This window comes from Mustelus asterias, chromosome 13 (assembly GCF_964213995.1).
Source record: "Mustelus asterias chromosome 13, sMusAst1.hap1.1, whole genome shotgun sequence".
In the NCBI taxonomy this organism is placed as follows: Eukaryota; Metazoa; Chordata; class Chondrichthyes; order Carcharhiniformes; family Triakidae; genus Mustelus; species Mustelus asterias.
In genome coordinates this window covers 55,209,373-55,228,880 of record NC_135813.1, presented here as the reverse complement: position 1 = coordinate 55,228,880, position 19,508 = coordinate 55,209,373, and the positions used below count along the sequence as shown (strand labels likewise).

Genomic DNA, 19,508 nt, shown 5'->3' with positions numbered 1-19,508 from the left:
GTGCACCTCAGGTCCGTATAATTAAAATGGCGAGCTGGTTTCCTCTGTTGTTGCTTATGTATAAAATCAAAGAGCTGTCTCCTGACTAATTCAGAACCAGAGCTGTCCAGGAGCCGGTGTTGTTTAGCCCAGGATTTCCATTTCAGGTTGATCATGAACTTGCTGCTCCCTTTGTAACACTCAAAATAATTACTTCAACTGTATGTCAGTTTTTGATGTGGATCAGATTGATTGTTCTCATTGCATGACAACAGAGTTGCATGGATCTATCAGATAGCAGTGAGGAACATTGCCTCTTCTAACCATACGTTCACTGGAAACAAACAGTGCTCACAAAGAGGCAGTGGATGTACAAGTCAGATCAAGGAAAAGGAACACCAGTTTTGCTGTTTGTTTAACAATGATCCAAGCTTCAACCCCATATCCACATCACCACAAAGATCACTTATTTTCACCTCTGCAACATTGCCTGTCTCCACCTCTGCCTCAGCCCATCTACTGCTGAAATCTTCATCCATGACTTTGTTACCTACTGATATGGCATGGTCAGCACCACTGCTTCACAGTGCCAGGAACCCATGTTCAATTCCAGCCTTAGGTAACTGTGGAGTTTGCACGTTCTTCCCGTGTCTGCATGGGTTTCCTCTCAGTGCTCTGATTTCCTCCCACAGTTCAATGATGTGCAGGTTAGAAGGATTGGCCGTGCTAAATTGACCCTTAGTGTCCCAAGATGTGAAGGTTAGGGAGATTAGTAGGGTAAATATGTGGGGTTAGGAGATTGTGTGGGGGGTGAGCCTGGGTGAGATGCTCTGTTGGAGAGTCAGTACAGATTCAATGGGCTGAATGGTCTCCTTCTGCACTGTACAAATTCCATGATTCAACTATTCCAATGTTCTCCTGGCAAGGCTCCCATCTACCTTTTAAAAAAAAATGAATCAAAACCAGGGAAGTGTTTACAAAAAATAGTTGGGAGCATTAGCTGAGTGAGATTTTCTTTTTCCTTCTCCTGCTTTTTGTTCCCTCTTATCCCTCTCCTGGAGGCATAACTCCTGCAGGCTATATAGCTCTATAGGTACCACCAGCCCTGAGTATTTCCTACATGCTTTTCATCAACCAATGTACTACCCAGCAGTGGCCTGGAATAGTGAGCAGGAATGGACACCTGGTTGATTTTGCTTCCTACTCCTCCCTTGCCCAAAGGCTAGGCCCAAAAGCTAACTGATCTCAGATGAGATTTGTTCATTCATTAAAGAATTTTGTCATCATTTTCTTTTTAAGGATAAGAAAATCCTATTATTCCTGTGGTATCTTTTAATTTTAAAAATTGAAAAATTGAACATGTTTTGGTGACTACCTTTGAGTGGTCAGTTGATGCTGATGGATTTGTGTCTTTATTCGAATCAGTTAGGTTTTCATAATTTTTTATTTGCCAGGGGATGTGAGCGTCGCTGGCTGGGTCAAACATTATTGCCCACATCCCCTAATTGCCCTTAAACTGAGTGATTTGCTAAGCCATTTCAGAGGGCATTTAAGAGTCAACCACATTGCTGTGGGTCTGGAGTCACATGTAGGCCAGATCAGGTAAGGACGGCAGATTTCCTTCCCTAAAGGACATTCGTGAAACAGGTGAATTTTTACAACAATCAACAATGGTCATCATTAGACTTTTAATTCCAGATTTTTATTGAATTCAATCTCACCATCTACTGTGGTGGAACTAGAGAGGTTCCCCAGAGCATCACCATGGGTCTCTGGATTACTAGTCCAGTGACAATACTATTACGTCACTGCCTCCCTATATATATATTCAATGTCAAAGATAGGCATTGTAGCATTATACCAAGGTGGGACAGTTTTCATTTCCTTGTTCTATGTTTGACCTATCAGTTTGACTCTGGTGACAAAAGAAAGACTTGCATTTAAATAGTATCTTCCATGGCCACAAGATGTCCCAAAATGCTTTATAGACAATTAAGTTATTTGAAATATAGGGCGGAATGTTACAAGAAAAGTTCTAAGTGTCCAACTAGCGTGAAAATGGGAGAGTGCAGATCTGTTTTTCTGGGCGCGTTTTACGCCCAATCTTGTGCACATGGTGCATGAAGAAATTATATAGACTGTTTCTAGCTAGTACAGGCAGTGGGCGGGACTTAATCCACCAACCAGCAGAAGAGGGAACTATTGCACATGTGTAGACCTTTGTGGAAGCAGCCTGAACCAACACACTGCCCCCGCAGTGGCCCACAGGGGCCCACAGCCGACCACGAGCCCCACACCGCCCGAAAATGTAGCCCCTGCTGCAACCCCCCACTGCCCAGACCGATAACGTCCCCCTTCCTCCCTCCCATTGATCGCCTGCAGAGCAGCAACGGTCCCTCCGCTCCGCCCCGCCCCCTCTATACCGATCGCAACTGCAGTGTGTGCAACGGGTTCCTCCTCACCACCTTCCCCACTCGAATACTGATCGCAACTGCAGGGTGCGCAGCGCCCCCTCACACCTAATTGGGCTGCCCTGGCCTGGTCCCACCATCTCCAGGGCCCCCCATATGCCCTGCCCCTTCAGGTCATGACCCACCAGGCCCTGCCCCCCCCCCCCCCACCCCCCCATAGGCCCCACTCCTGGCACTGTCCAGTGGGCATTGCCAAGGTGCCAGTTTGGCACTGCCCAGGGGGCACTCTCCCCGACCTCCCCCAGGGGCCTCAGTAACCTCTGGTTCCACCGTCGAGGCCAACAGGACTGTTCCTTGTTTGTGGGGAGCAGGTATTTTCCTCGCCGGAAAGAATCCCTCCCGGTGAGGCCAGAAAGACAAGTGAGCCCGAACGATTGAATGCCGGGCTCGCTAATCACATGTAAATTAACATTTAAATACATTTGAATAAATCATTCAGCCTCTCGCTGGAAATGGACAAGAGACCAGTTCCGGTAAGATCACAAGAACCGAGAAATCGGGCGTGATCCTGATTTCTCAGCTCTCGTGCGATTTTACTGGCTTGCTCCGCCCATCGATGGGCAGGGAAAACCGGTAAAATTCCAGCCATTGTGAGGTTGGATACATGGCAGTCAAATTCACACGCTGCCACAAACAGCAATGTTGTCATGTTGCTCAAGGGATAAACATTGGCCAGGACAGCAGAGAGAATTTAGTGTAATGTTGCATTGAGAAGGTGGTGTCTCCGCGAGTGCTGCATGCCCTCAGGAGGAGACTCCACAAATATGCCTGTCCTCAATCATGGGGATGCCCATCAATGAAAAAGGCATCTTCAGCTGGAAGTTCCGAGGGGGTGATCCGTCTCGGCCTTCTCCTGAGATCACAGATGCCAGCCTTCAGCCATTTCAACTCACTCCACCTGATATCGAGAAGTGGCTGAAGGCACGGGATACAATTAAGGCTAAAGACGCTGCCAGCACCCTGCTTGTCATGTTGAAGACTTCTGGTCCAGAACTAGACACACCTCTAGCTCAGCTGTAGCACAGCTACAACATGGGCATTTACTCGACAATGTGTAAAGTTATCCAGGTTTGTCCTGTCCACGAAAAGCAGGACAAGTCCAATTCAGCCAATTGCTGCCACATCAGTCTACTCTCAGTTATTAGCAAAGTGATGGAAGGTGTCATCGACAGTGCTATCCAGCAGTAACCCGCACTCTGGTGCTCAGTTTGGGTTGTGGCCTGGGCCACTTGGCTCTAGCCATCATGACAGCCTTGGTTAACAAATATGAAAAAAGTGTTGAATTCCAGAGGTGAGGTGAGACATCAAGGCAGCATTTGACTGAGTGTGACATCAAGGAAAATGGAAATCAGTGGTGATGAGCAGGGGAAAACTCTTCACTGGCTGGGAATCATAGTTAGTTCAAGGGAAGGTGCTTGTGGTGGTTGGAAATCAATCATCTCAACTCCAGGATAGTGTCCTGAGCCCAACCATCTTCAGCGGCTTCATCAATGACTTTCCCTCCATCATAAGGTTAGATATAGGGATGTTCAGTATCACTTACAACCTATCAGATACTGAAGCAGTTTGTGCCAACATGCAGCGAGACCTGGACAACATTCAAACTTGGTCTGGTAACTAACAATTAAAACGTACTGCCACAAAAGTGTCAGGCATTGACCGTCACCAAGAAGCCCAAATATTACAACTGACATTAACATCCCTAAGCTAGGAGTGGGGGAAGTCTGCTGAATTACTTGCTCTTATTTCCTGTTTTGGGATGCCTGCCAGAAAGTGCAGGTGGATGTATGTTAGATTAAAACACATTTGGGATGACTGTGTTGCCCTCCACAGTTGAATAGCTTGCCAACACTCACTGTCTGGGATCACAGTGAAGAATAGTCATTTGATTGAGGTACTTGTGAGAGTGAGGCAAGGTTCTGGGCAGAAACTATGAGGATAAAGCAAAGAATGAGACATTTCAGCCCATCTTGCCTATGTTTGCTCTTGAAAGATCTATTCAATCAGCCCTTCAAATGTTTCCTTTTCAAATATATATCTAATTTCCATGGGTAGAATTGGACAAGAGCACAGACATTCAGCAGTTATATGGGCAATAGTGCTGGAGATTAGAAAGTGTGCTGCTCTTTAGAGACCTTGACAACCATAAAGAACATTGCAATGCTCAAAGTTGGTGGGCAGGTGCTGATGATCTGATCCCAGCCTAATACCCATGTGTTGGTGAACTGACCATCAAGAAGCACACTCACTGCTTACTCATCATTTGTCGTCACTCCTGTAAAGATGTGAGATCAGGAATGTTCAGTGCGAGTGTACATAACCACAAGCTCAAATCCCAATACTTTGCAACCCATGGTGATTCTTATTGCAGATTGACCTTGCTGGCCCAATTATAAGGGGTTCTCGGAAGACTGTGGACTGATTGAGAAAAGTCTCTTGGGGCAGGTTTCATGTTAGACTCTGAGTGCTCATAGTTTCTCTTTGTTTGATTCAGATTCAAGAGGTAATCGATTTCTGCTGTGACTTCCTAATTTCCTGGATTGATGACGATAACATTATTGAGCTGTACAGGCTAGCTGAGCATTACAGTCTGACCCAGCTGAGCAACAAGATCGACTTGTACATCCTCCAAAACTTCCTGACTATCAGCAAGACTGAGACGTACCGCCAGCTGCCTCTATCCAAAGTGCAGAGCCTGCTGAGCAGTGACAAACTCCACGCCAGCTCTGAGAATGAAGTCTACGAGGCAGCCTTACTTTACCACTATACCCAGGAGGAGATTGACAGGGACCAGGTCTCACTGCATGACCCTCCAAAGCTGCTGGAGATGGTCCGTTTTGCGCTGATTGAACAGCAGACTTTCCAGAAACTGTACAACCGGCTGAGCCCATGTCCCCTCAAAGAGGTCTTGGCAGATGCCCTGGCCTACCACCAGAATGAAATCCTCCAGCCTGTCCTGCAGACCCCTCAGACACAGCTGAGGTCAGAGTTCCGTTGTGTGGTGGGATTTGGAGGAATGTACTCCTCCCAGGGTGAAGATTTGAGTGATGAGGTCAAGTTTCTGAACCCATTGACCCGGGAATGGCGAACACTGACTCAGGCACAAATGCCAAAGATGTCAAACCAGGGCATTGCAGTTTTAAATAACTTTGCTTATCTCGTGGGGGGGGACAACAACACTTCAGGGTACAGAGCAGAGGTGAGCTGCTGGAGGTATGCCATTTTTTCCTTTCCCAATTTATACTTCAGGGAATAAACTGTGGTGAAGAACAATTTGCAGCAAGGCAGCATTGATTAGGAAGGCAAATTGAATGTTGTTGTTTATTGCAAGGGGAATGTAATACAAAAATGGAGAAGATTTGCTGCAGTCATACAGGGTATTGATGAGACCATATCTATAGTTATGTGTACAGTTTTGGTCTCCTTATTTAAGAAAGAACATAATTGCATTCGAAGCAGTTCAGATAAATCATAGAAACCCTACAGTACAGAAAGAGGCCATTCGGCCCATCGAGTCTACACCGACCACAATCCCACCCAGGCCCTACCCCCACATCCCTACATAGTTTACCCGCTAATCCCTCTAATTTACGCATCCCAGGACACTAAGGGGCAATTTTAGCATGGCCAATCAACCTAACCCGCACATCTTTGGACTGTGGGAGGAAACCGGAGCACCCGGAGGAAACCCACGCAGACACGAGGAGAATGTGGCAAACTCCACACAGACAGTGACCCAAACCAGGAATCGAACCCAGGTCCCTGGAGCTGTGAAGCAGCAGTGCTAACCACTGTGCTACCGTGCCCAGTGACATAAGGGATAAGGAAAGATTGGATAGGGAGAGCCTGTATCCACAGGAGATTAGGAGAATGAGAGGTGATCTTATAAAATCCTGAGGAGACTTCACAGGGGGAATGCTGAAAGGATATTTCTCCTTGTGGGAGAGACCAGAACTAGGGAACACCGTTAGAAAGTAAGGGGTCACCCATTTAAGATGGAGTTGAAGGAAATATTTTCTCTCGGAGGGTGGTAAGATTGTGAAATACTCTGTCCCAGAGTGTGGTGGAGGCAGAGTCATTGAATATTTTTAAGGCTGGATTAAATAGATTGTTGACTGGTAAGGGAGTCAGGTAGGAAAGAAAGTGGAGTTGAGGCCACAGTCACATCAGCCATGATCTTACTGAATGGCAGAGGAGGCTGAAGGGACTGAGTGGCCTCCTCCTGCTCCTAATTCAAATGTTCATCATTCTGCTGGACAAACAATGCCACATAGAATGTTAGTACACTTTCCCCTTCTTGCCCCCTCACCTCCACTCACTTTCCGCAGTGGAGAAGCAGATTGTGCCGAGTGCTCACTCCAGTTACCCTCGGTGCCCTTGCCCAAGTATTTCATGAGTCCATTGTGTTAACACCCGATTTCTACACTTGCAATCCATACAGAGTGAATCTTGGAATAGAGTCATAGAGGTTTACAGCATGGAAACAGGCCCTTCGGCCCAACTTGTCCATGCTGCCCTTTTTTTTAAACCCCTAAGCTAATCCCAATTGCCTGCATTTGGCCCATATCCCTCTATACCCATCTTACCAATGTGACTATCTAAATGCTTTTTAAAAGACAATATTGTACCCGCCTCTGCTACTACCTCTGGCAGCTTGTTCCAGACACTCACCACCCACTGTGTGAAAAAATTGCCCTCTGGATACTTTTGTATCCCTCCCCTCTTACCTTAAACTTATGCCCTCTAGTTTTAGACTCCCCTACTTTTGGGAAAATATATTGACTCTCTAGCTGATCTGTACCCCTCATTATTTTATAGACCTCTATAAGATCACTGCTCAGCCTCCTACGCTCCAGAGAAAAAATGGCCCAGTCTATCCAGCCTCTCCTTATAACCCAAACCATCAAGTCCCGGTAGCATCCTAGTAAATCTTTTCTGCACTCTTTCTATTCTAATAATATCCTTTCTATAATAGGGTGACCAGAACTGCACACAGTATTCCAAGTGTGGCCTTACCAATGTCTTGTACAACTTCAACAAGACGTCCCAATTCCTGTATTCAATGTTCTGACTGATGAAACCAAGCATGCCGAATGTCTTCTTCACCACTCTGTCCACCTGTGACTCCACTTTCAAGGAGCTATGAACATGTACCCCTCGATCTCTTTGTTCTGTAACTCTCCCCAAAGTCCTACCATTAACTGAGTAAGTCCTACCCTGGTTCAATCTACCAGGCTATTCACCTCGCATTTGTTTAAATTAAACTCCATCTGCCATTCGTCAGCCTACTGGCCCAATTGATCAAGATCCCGTTGCAATCGAAGATAACTTTCTTCACTGTCCACTATGCCACCAATCTTGGTGTCATCTGCAAACTTACTAACCATGCCTCCTATATTCTCATCCAAATCATTAATATAAATGACAAATAACAGTGGACCCAGCACCGATCCCTGAGGCACACCGCTGATCACAGGCCTCCAGTTTGAAAAACAACCTTCTACAACCACCCTCTGGCTTCTGTCAAGAAGTGGAGATGTCGGCGTTGGACTGGGGTAAACACAGTAAGAAGTTTAACAACACCAGGTTAAAGTCCAACAGGTTTATTTGGTAGCAAAAGCCACACAAGCTTTCGGAGCTCCAAGCCCCTTCTTCAGGTGAGTGGGAATTCTGTTCACAAACAGGGCATATACGTGCCGGATCATCGACACAGATGCCACCATCTCACGTGAGAACACCATCCACCAGGTACACAGTACATACTCTTGCAACTCGGCCAACGTTGTCTACCTGATACGCTGCAGGAAAGGATGTCCCGAGGCATGGTACATTGGGGAAACTATGCAGACGCTGCGACAATGGATGAATGAACACCGCTCGACAATCACCAGGCAAAACTGTTCTCTTCCTGTTGGGGAGCACTTCAACGGTCACGGGCATTCGGCCTCTGATATTCGGGTAAGCGTTCTCCAAGGTGGCCTTCACAACACACGACAGCGCAGAGTCGCTGAGCAGAAACTGATAGCCAAGTTCCGCACACACGAGGACGGCCTCAACCGGGATATTGGGTTCATGTCACACTATTTGTAACCCCCACAGCCTGCCTGGACCTGCAGAGTTTCCCTGGCTGTCTTGTCTGGAGACAATACACATCTTTTTAGCCTGTCTTGATGCTCTCTCCACTCACGTTCTTTGTATCTTAAAGACTTGATTAGCTGTAAGTATTTGCATTCCAACCATTATTCATGTAAATTGAATCTGTGTCTTTTAATGCCCTGTTTGTGAACAGAATTCCCACTCACCTGAAGAAGGGGCTTGGAGCTCCAAAAGCTTGTGTGGCTTTTGCTACCAAATAAACCTGTTGGACTTTAACCTGGTGTTGTTAAACTTCTTATTCTGTCAAGAAGCCAATTTTGTATCCATTTGGCTACCCAATGCTGAATCCCGTGAGATTTAACCTCATGTAACAGCCCACCATGCGGTACCACGCCCAATAGCGATGGTTCTATATTCAACTGACGGTTGTTATTTTTGTTAACAAGTTGCCTTAGTTGCTTCTGTTGTTTCTTGGTCTATCCTTAAGTCATTAAAGACTCTCAACCAGAGAAATGCACCAAGGTACACACTCCAGCTCTCCTTGTGCTGCTGTATACAGGAAGCAGAGTCTGTGTACACTGAACCTGCTCCAGCTCTCCCTGTGCTGCTGTATACAGGAAGATGAAAGCTTGGTAACTGTAATGTAGAATTATTTCTTACCTTGCAATGTTAGGAACCATTTGCTGTGTGTCATTCCCAACAGTCTGTACAAAACTAAGGATTATTAGATCAGGAATAATAGGACTAGATTTAACTTCCATCATTGTGTGGTGCAGGATAGTTACAGGGTACCTTTAGTTCAGTATTTAAGCACTTTATGGTTTTTTCATGTTATTACTATTGTCACCAGGTTTGAATTTGTTTTTCTGCATTGAAGTAATGCTTTATCTGTCTTACAAAGAACAAGGAAAATTACAGCACAGGAACAGGCCCTTTGGCCCTCCAAACCTGCACCGACCATGCTGCCTGTGTGAACTAAAACCCCCTACCCTTCCGGGGACTGTATCCTCTATTCCCATCCTATTCAGGTATTTGTCCAGATGCCCCTTAAAAGTCACTAAAGTATCTGTTTCCACTATCTCCCCTGGAAGCAAGTTCCAAGCACCCACTACCCTCTGTGTTAAAAACTTGCCTCGTATATCTCCTTTAAACTTTGCCCCTTGCATCTTAAACACATGTCCCCTAGTAATTGACTCTTCCACCTTGGGAAAAAGCTTCTGACTATCTACGTTGTCCATGCCCCTCATAATCTTGTAGACTTCTAGCAGGTTGCCTCTCAGCCTCCATCAAACCGTGTTTCTCCAACCTCTCCTCATAGCTAATGCCCTCCATACCAGGCAACATCCTAGTAAATATTTTCTGTACCCTCTCCAAAGCCTTCATATTCTTCTGGTAGTGTGGCGATCAGAATTGAACACTATATTCCAAGTGCGGCCTAACTAAGGTTCTGTAAAGCTGCAACATGATTTGCCAATTTTTAAACTCAGTGCCCCGGCCGAAGAAGGCAAGCATGCTGTATGCCTTCTTGACTACCTTCTCCACCTGCGTTACCACTTTCAGTGACCAGTGTGCCTGTCCACCCAGATCCCTCTGCCTATCAATACTCTTAAGGGTTTAATCTTGTTTGAAGTATTTCTTTCTATTTATGTTGTTGGTTTGTATCTGAATTTGAATAAGTGTGACGTTTATCTCGAGTTGTGTGGGCTGCTATAATGCGGCTTTCCTGTTGTTTAAACTGAAGTGTGGGGAGCTGGTACTGTGGCTTGGTTTCAGGGCAGTTTGAATTTTGTTACTTCGTCTCTTGTATCAAGATATGATCCGCGGCACAATAGGTGGACACGAATCCAGTCGCTGCAGCAGCCACATGCTGACCATTGTGTATGCGCAGTGGGCGAGTATCTGTATGCCATAGGAGGCCGAGACTACCACCAGGAGTTAAACATGGTGGAACGCTATGACCCCCGGTTAAATACTTGGGAATATGTGGCACCACTAAAAAAAGAGGTACGTGCAAAATCACTCTTGACAAATATCGGTCTGTTTAAGGCGAGATCAGCTACTTTATCTTTCTTTTCACCTTCCTTCACTCTACTGCAGTCTTTGGATTGCAGGGCAGACTGTTCTACTCCTGGGCACTCAGCAGTGGAATTGCAAACCAGCATGGGAGGGTATGTGCAGGAACAATCCAGGTTTAAGTGTATAGGGAAAGACTATTAGATTTAGGGTACTGTCAATGGAAGGTTCTCACTCTGGGTGACCACCAGGGCTGTAGTATCTTGAAAAATGTCATTCTTCAAATACTTCAATTTCCAACACAGAAAAGTGTGAGCTGATACATTTCGGTAGAAAGAATAAGAGACAATGCAAACTAAATGGTACATCTGCATTTGTATAGCAGCTTTGACTAACAATTTTGATGAGGGTTCAAGAAGGTAGGATCTGTGCAGGGTGTTTATGTACAGTTTTTTGAAGGTGGCAGAACAGGTTAACTCAGTAATTAATGAACTGTGTAGGATACTGGGCTTTATACATAGCGTACAAGAGGCAGGAAGTTATGTTAAACCTATATAAAACCACTTTTAGGCTGTGGTTGGAGTATTATGCCTAATTCTGGGCTTTAGGATGGAAAGGAAAGCTTTGGGAAGGGTACCGATGTAATTTACTGAAATGGTTCCAGGGATGAGGGTTCACAGTTGTTAGGGGCTGTTACAATGGTTTTCTTGTTGTATTTAAAACTATCATTCCCCTCAAGTAGCTAGATATAGTCACAGAGTGGTTCAAGATGAGTTATTAATGAAAACTATGGCTATAGGACTCTGAATGAAATCATTCAGACCATTTCAGAGTGAAAAATTCAGATATACATAGGCAATTAAAGTCTCAGCTTTGATTACAAGTAATTAGCATATACCGATAGACGTATAGGAGCTATCTCTATCTAATTATAGTTAAGGTTACATCATATAAAGTACAGTTTTTTTACAACCAGTAACAATCACCTTACATATAATTGTAATATCCAATTGACGTAAGGTTTTTTACTTGCTCAATTGAGTATTGTTTTCTCTTATCTTTTCGGCATTCCAACTGTGTCTGGCTACAAAACATGGATCACTCCCTTGTCCAATGCATGATTTAAAGGCCCTTTCCCTACATAGTACCTTTCTTTCTTCCTTATCTGGAGGTCAGGTGTCTGGAACTAACTGCTTACTATCCTGCAGTTGAACATTGTGTAGGCTTTTGTGATTTGTCTCTGTTAATCCTTTCACTGGACACCGTTATTAATATGACTTATCTTCCTCCATAATTATTAGTATGGGTATTAATCCCCCTCAACAGTTATGTAGAGGAACTGGGGAAGCTGGGATTGTTCTCTTTGCAACAGATTAAGCTAACAGGAGATTGGATGGAAATGTTTAAAGTCATAAGAAAAACAGAAAGTGCTGGAAAATCTCAGCAGGTCTGACAGCATCTGTGGAGAGAGAATAGAGCCAATGTTTTGAGTCAGGATGACCCTTCGTCAGAGCAGTAAGGGTTTCATCCCGCATGAAGCTCCTCTTGACACCTTGTTTGCTTGAAGCAGTGTGAAGGGTAGAACTTGAGATCAAGGCAGCTCATCAGACAGATGTCTGGTTTTATTTTAATGTTAAACAGGCTCATTTGATCAAACTCATTCTGCTTAATGGTCAGGCCATTGAGGTATTAATTATTCCTAAATATGTCAGCAGATAAAGTGTGAATAGTTATTTCTTGGCCTTTTTGTGGCCTTTTGTTGTCGACACTTGATGTCCTTAGAAAAAAATCTCAAGTATTGTTCAGGCTAAAACCAATAGATTCATTTACAAACATAATAATTATTAAGAAATATAAGCTAGTGGTGTAATATGTGACTTAAACCACTCATAAACTGTTTCACCAGTTAAGCAAATGAATTTTGTTTCCTTCATTTGGTTTGTAGACTTATATATAAAAGAACAAAGAAAATTAGAGCACAGGAACAGGCCTTTCGGCCCTTCAGGTCTGCACCGACCATGCTGCCCGACTTAACTAAAACCCCTACCCTTCCGGGGACCATATCCCTCTATTCCCATCCTATTCATGTACTTGTCAAGACGCCCCTTAAATTGTCACGGAAAGAATATATTTGTTCTCTTACTGCTACAGTCAGTATGTTTTGTATTGAAAGAGCTGCGTCTTTTCTTACCATTGGAATGTGTATGCCACATAATTCAGCAGCAAGCTTAAAAATAATTAAGGTTATTTATTCTCACGCACTTATCCTGAATTAATATGTCACACACTAAGTTTCATGCACACACATGAACACACACAAAGAGTGAATATGGAAAAAAATAGTGCATGTTTACATATTACTGATAATTCAGTCTGATTTACAATTTCCGCAATTGGGCATGGCAGACCTGTGGTTTCTTGAATGAATTTGATGTGAGGTTGAAGTGAGGGTCTTGTAAAGTGAAGGGTTCACAGAAGGTTTCAAGGGCTGGAATTATATCGCTTTGCCCGCCACGGGAATCAGAGCAGGCGAGGGTTGGACAATGGAAAGGTCCGTTGACCTCGGGCAGGATTTTACAGTTTTGGTTTCAGTTTCAAAATTCAACTGAGAATCAACCTCCAAATATTTGATTGTAAGAAAGCTTGGGCAGGATCTTACGGCCATAAAATCCTGCCCAAGGTTTCTTACAATCAAATATTTGGAGGTTGATTCTCAGTTGAACTTTGAAACTGGAACAGCATAAGTACTTTGGCTGCTTGATGTCTTGCAGTCAATTTCGGATTATGGTTCTCAGATTGGATGACGATTGATGGTCCTTAAAAGGCAAAGATGACGCAGCCGTTCCTGCAGCTGTTGTCTTGTTGGTGTTCTTCAGGAACCTTCTTTGGGCTCAGTGTTTCAATAAAACACATTATCTCAAGCCGGTTTTGATCACATGACCAATACTGGTAACCATCAAAGCAGAATGTTTTGGAAGTCCAAATCATCACTACACAATAGGAGATAGATGGTGGTCTCTCACACTTTACTTGTGGATAAACTGGTTTTGTCAACTTTCTTTTGTTAAATTGCAAACCTAAAGACAGTGGGCGGGAATTTATGGCACGCTCATCCCGAAAGCGTAAAATCCCGTCCAAGGTCAATGGACCTTTCCATTGTCCGCCCCTCACCTGCTTCAATTCACATGGCGGGTGGGACGATAAAATTCCAGCCATAGAGTTTAGGCACCCATTGACTCTTGTGTTTTGAGTAAGCTTTGAATAATGGTAGGTATGAATTTCACAGATAACATTTGTCTTGGGATGTCCATTCCAGAGAATCATCCATAATTATTCAATCCAGAATTCTGGGAAGTTTGATAGTCTGTGTTGAATAAGCAAAGGGGCAACCATCTTAACAGTTCATCAGTATCCATTTAAGTAAAAGACACTTTCAGAAGCTTCTATATGAGCTCAGTCCATGTGTAAAGTTATAAATGTGACATGCCTTTACTGGACATGATAATATTTACTTTGCAAAGAAGAATATTACCTTGCAATATTTCATACATGGTAAAGCTTTAGAGAACAGCAAATCAATTGCCAACTGGTTACAGAGAACTCAGTCAGAGATCTGGGAATGTGCTGCTAGTCCTCTGGGGAAGTTGTGCTGAGGAGATAGAAAGCATAAGGAAAGAATGGGAAGCTATGTCGAGTAATGAGTCGTGATATACTCTTGCTTTTACTAGTGAGATTGTTTTGTGAGTGAGTTTGTGTGAGACTGTTGAAGGATCAGTGATCCAGCATAAATGCAGCAAAATAACATTCTTGAGCAATTAATTATTTTTATGTTGTAAGTAATCCTGGTGTTCCTGTTCCATTTGATCAGGTGTATGCCCATGCCGGAGCAGTGCACGCAGGGAAGATATACATAGCCTGTGGGAGAAGCGGCAGAAATTACTTGAAGGAGCTGCACTGTTATGATCCAGAAGCAAACCAGTGGGAAATGAAGGCCAGTGCCCCTGTGGAACGGGCCTGGCACGGAATGGCTGCAGTACAAGGCCAGCTTTACCTACTTGGTGGTAGCAACAATGCCAATGGATACAGGCAGGACGTCATGGAGGTGAGCTTTGAGTAAAGGCAGAGATTTCCCCTTTTGGAGTTCTTTTTCCTCACCACCTGATTAGTCTAGGTGAAAGGTTTGAGTGCCAGGGATTTACAATGTGAATCTGAGTACCAGTGGCAGGGATATGCTCAAAACTGTGATAATTCAGCACTCTGGGAGCCAAAAACGCCTCGTTTACATGATGAGGGTGCTTCGTCCCTAATTTTAATTGCTTCGCCATTGATAGTTGTGCCTTTAACTGCCTACGTCCTAGGTACTAGAATTCCCTCTCTAAGCCTCTTTGTTACTCTACACCTCTCTCTTGCTTTAAGATGTTCCATACAGCCTGGCTTTTTGACCAGCTGTCCTAATGTTCCTTTATGTGACTTTCTGTGAAATTATGTTTGATAATGTTCCTCTGAGACACCTTGGGTATTTTACTACATTAAAAGCATCATGTAAATACAAGTTATTGTTGCTAAGTTGTTCTCCCGGCTGCCACACTGCCATATCAGGCCTGGGTGTGGCCACCAAATAGTCTGGCACATTGCTTGGCTCAGATTACCATCCATCCTCTGAGCATCTTGGTTATTTCGAAATTACATTTGTGACTTCAGGAGAATTAGCCTGTAAAGTGTTACACTGCCCACTTGTACCCTGTTACTCACATCTAGGGGGATCACCTGTACCAATTTTTCAATGCTTTTCTTCTGTTACGTTTGTGAAGGTTTCCTGTTACAACCCTGAGCGGGACCAGTGGTCAGCAGTGTCTGAAATGCCCTTTGGCCACGGGGAGCCAGGAATTGCTGTTTTGGACGACAAAATCTACATCCTGGGTGGGAGATCACATGACCGCTACACACGCACAGACTATGTCCACATATACAACGTGGTGGAAAGCTGCTGGGAGGAGGCGCCCGACATTGAATGTGCCAATTCAGGGATGTCCTGCTGTGTTCTGACCCTCCCAAGACAGCTGGTTGAGGACTGGGGGAATCAGACACCACGAAAACGTGCCCAGCATGTTTGCCGTCGCCGCCGTGCCTTCATGCTTCCTGAAGTGGTTGGGCTTTCCGACTTTGAGGAGTTCAGCTCCAGTGAAGACTGAACTTTGGATTAAACAGACTGGACTGTCAAACATTCTGTTCTTACCATGGCACATCCTGTAGATATTCACTTTTTCCCTTTGGTTTCTTTTGCGTGTTCTCAACCCTGTTCCTGAAGGTTCTGCTTCATGCTGGGGCACTGGAGGGAGGCCGAGGGGGCTGCAGGGGTGTCACAGGAACAGACAAATTCGCCCACCTCCCCTACGTTACCTCGTCCAAATAGCCATTCCTCAGCAGACAAGCCTGAACAGCAAGTGTTGACAGTTTGTGGGAGGCCATTGCATCGAAACCTGATCTAGTCATCATACTGAAGTTTGTACTCTCCACTGGGGATTCCAACAGTCTTATTCCTCCCATTCTGAGGCCACCGAGGTGAGATATAAACATCCAAACTGAGAATTACTAGTTCAGGTACTGGAATCAAAGCTGGCACTGTATGATTTGCATGACTTAGAACAACATCAGAATGTCATTGGGGAACTTCATTTCATCGATTGAAAGTGGCTATTTTTTTGTTCACTGTCAACTCATGGCAAGTTCAGCTGTAAGCTAGGGCAGGCAATAAGTCCATCATTCTGTCTCTGCATCCTCCCCATCACAACCTCTGTCCCTTTTCAATCCCATTTAACAATATTACAATATTGCTTTGGTCGGTACTCCTGTCAACAGTAACTCGGAATCCTTTCCCTGTGCTCTCACTTTTTTGAAATTAGTACTCATTCCATTTTCTCTTATTCTTTTCCAGGACCTTAGAATTGTGTCTCAGCTCCTCCTCTGCCCCCCCTCACCCACCTCCCATTCTCCTATACTTCATGTAAAGAAAAGAAAACTGAGCTTGGGGTCACAGTAGCACTCTCACTTCTGAATTAGACTGCAACCTTGTGTTGTTCAGAGGAAATGCTGCATTGACAGAGATGCTGTCTTTCAGATGAGACTAAACCAAGGCTCTGTCTGCCTTCTGAGAAGATAACTTGTCCACCAAAGAGGTGGCTGTAAAAGATCCAGTGTACTATTTTGAAAAGTAAGATAGAAATCCTACAGTGCAGAAGGAGGCCATTTAGCCCATCGTGCCTGCACCAACAACAATCCCACCCAAGTCCTATCTTCATAACTCCAATATTTACCCTGATAATCCCCTGACACTAAGGGGAAATTTAGCATGGCCAATCAACCTTACCTGCACATCTTTGCACTGTGGGAGGAAACCGGAGCACCCGGAGAAAACCCAAGCAGACACAGGGAGAACGGGCAAACTCCACACGGTCAGTGGCCCGAGTCCGGAATTGAACCCGGGTCCCTGGCCCTGTGAGGCAGCAGTGCTAACCACTGTGCCACTTTGGTATCCAGGCCAATATTTGCTCCTTCAACATCTAAAACTGATGATCTGACCATTATCACATTGCTGTTTGTGGAATCTTGCTATGGGCAAATTGGCTGCCAAGAACAATGTACTTCACAAATAATTCATTGGTTGTTAAGTGCCTTGGAACATTCTGAGGTGCAAGTCTATATTTAATTGATTTTATCTTTACACACTTTTTCATGCTTTCCTTCACTCTGAGAGCTCCATGGACCATTACCTTATTTATTTTCTCAACAGATTCACAGTGATGAGATTGCTGACTTGTACTTGGTCAGTGTTTACTAGATCCAATTTCCCTGCCCTGATCCAAAACTTAAAGAGCATTCTAATTGCCCTTGATGTTCATCTTCTGTGCCCAACTGTGGACGTGAAGTAACTTGTATCCTCTTAATACTGTATGTCTTCCTTGGGCTCAGCACTCACTTCCCTTGCTTCTGTGAAGTGCCTTGGGATTTGTATCCACATTCAAGGTGCTATATAAATGCAAGATACTGAGGTGAAGTGGTGATGAATTGATTATTATATATTTAATTTATTGACATGTTTTAAGGGGCATAAAGTGTTTATGTTTAGTAAGTACACAGTTCATGCACGATTAAGTTTTTAAAGTTTGTACTATCCATGAGCAATCCCATGGGACATCCGCTAGCATTGTTTTTCCACATTTCCCTGCACGCATGTCAACTCTCTTGTACCTTTTATGAGTGGTGAGACTTGAGGTTCATCTCACTTAAATGTGCTCCAAGCCAAGCCTGGGAGGTGACTGACAATCTATTAGCCACTCATAACAGTTGAAGAATTGTCTGACCAGATAAACAAGAGGGGCTTTTTTTAAAACTTAAACTGGTCCAAAGATTCAGGCAAAGAACTGAAAAGTGAGGACAGTTTGTAAGGATCTGGAAGAGTGGGAAAGGCCTGTGTGTGTTTTTGAAAATGCATGTCATTTGCTTGGTAAGAGCTTGTTAAATGTGTGAAGTTCTGATTTATCAAAGATTAATCAGCTGGTGATGTCATGAATATAATTGGAAAATGATTTATAGAATTCTTCAAATCATGAAGCTGCTGGAGTGTTGACATTGAGTGAAATTTACTCCATTTTACAGAGCTTTGAAGTTTCACACATTAGAAACACCACTCATTGTTTTAAAAATATAACCAACTCTGCTGTATTACTTGCAACAATAAACATAACTTTTTAATGTTTGAATGGATTTTCTATCTGCCTCACTCTTTGTGATCCTTAAATTGACTCACAATATTATCTTGACATGAGCTTATCCAATAAACAGCTTTATCTCAAAAGGAGAGCTGTTCTAAAAATGCTTAACCGCCAAGAATGTTGGGTTTGTGGAGCTTTACTGGGCCTGTAAAGGGATACACCATCACTGGTACACTACCAGCCACAGCCATCTCTCCTGCTTTCTTGCCCCGGCAGGGAAGAGTAATCTGTGGCTGGTAGTGTACCAGTGATCCCTTTACAGGCCCAGCTTGGTCCTTCTCCAGTGTCTCCTCTTGGACTTGTACTGATCTTGTTGCCGGTTTTCATGCAGATCCACTGTGGAATCGGCCGGTTCTGCTTCATCTTCTTAGCGAGGAATCGCTTCATCCTGAAGGTTTTGTGGGATGGCATGGCCGAACGTCCACTCCGGCAGGAGGGTTCGGCCGCAGACAGGCAGCGGAACCCCCCCCCCCCCCGACCAGAGGATGATACGTCACACCCCCCCCCCCCCCCAAGGCGATGATCGGTGACACCCCCTCCCCCGCCCCCCACCAGAGGATGATACGTCACACACCCTCTCCTCCCCCGCCTTCCCCCCAAGGGGATGATCGGTCACACCCACCCCCTCCCCATCCAGAGGATGAGACGTCACAACCCTCTCCCCCCCCAAGGGGATGATCGGTCACACCCCCTCCCCTCCCCTCCCAGCCACCCCCCCCCAGAGGATGAGACGTCCCACCCCCTCCCCTCCCCCCCCCCCCACCCCCAAGGATGAGACATCACCCCCCCACCCCCCCAGGGGATGATCGGTGACACCCCCTCCCCTCCCACCCCCCACCACAACCCCCCAGAGGATGAGGCGTCACGCCCCCCTGCCCGTATGGGCGCGCTGGAAAGAGGATTCCAGGCGCGGATCTATTTGACGCCCGGATTTGGCACTTAGACTCAAAATGGTAAAATCCCCCCCCCGTTTCTGTACCAAACATAGACTTTGATTAACTCTCTTCCTGTCTATCCTGTGAGTATAGTCATATTGCCCAGCTAACTGCAGTGGCTGATATCAGATAACTCAGCTCAGATGATGTTCAAGGTAAGGGGGGAAAGGTTCAGTAGAAATGTGTGGGGGAAGTTTTTTACACAGTGGGTGGTGGGGGCCTGGAATATACTGTCAAGTGAG

General features: G+C 44.8%; 1 protein-coding gene across 13 annotated transcripts in view; it reads left to right on the top strand.

Moving 5' to 3' along the window:
* klhl22 (kelch-like family member 22) overlaps positions 1 to 18,323 on the top strand; it is a 60,911-nt gene extending 42,588 nt beyond the window's left edge. For 8 of the 13 annotated variants that reach the window (XM_078226789.1, XM_078226791.1, XM_078226793.1 and 5 more), the window contains 4 exons: positions 4,945 to 5,663; positions 10,358 to 10,550; positions 14,428 to 14,661; positions 15,371 to 18,323. In XM_078226789.1, the coding sequence (XP_078082915.1) occupies positions 4,945 to 5,663; positions 10,358 to 10,550; positions 14,428 to 14,661; positions 15,371 to 15,751 (1,527 nt within the window). In that variant the 3' untranslated portion in view covers positions 15,752 to 18,323. The remainder of the gene's footprint in view (positions 1 to 4,944; positions 5,664 to 10,357; positions 10,551 to 14,427; positions 14,662 to 15,370) is intronic. The other 5 variants (XR_013499362.1, XR_013499365.1, XR_013499366.1 and 2 more) reach the window with 1 other exon arrangement.
* The last annotated feature ends 1,185 nt before the right edge of the window (positions 18,324 to 19,508 follow it).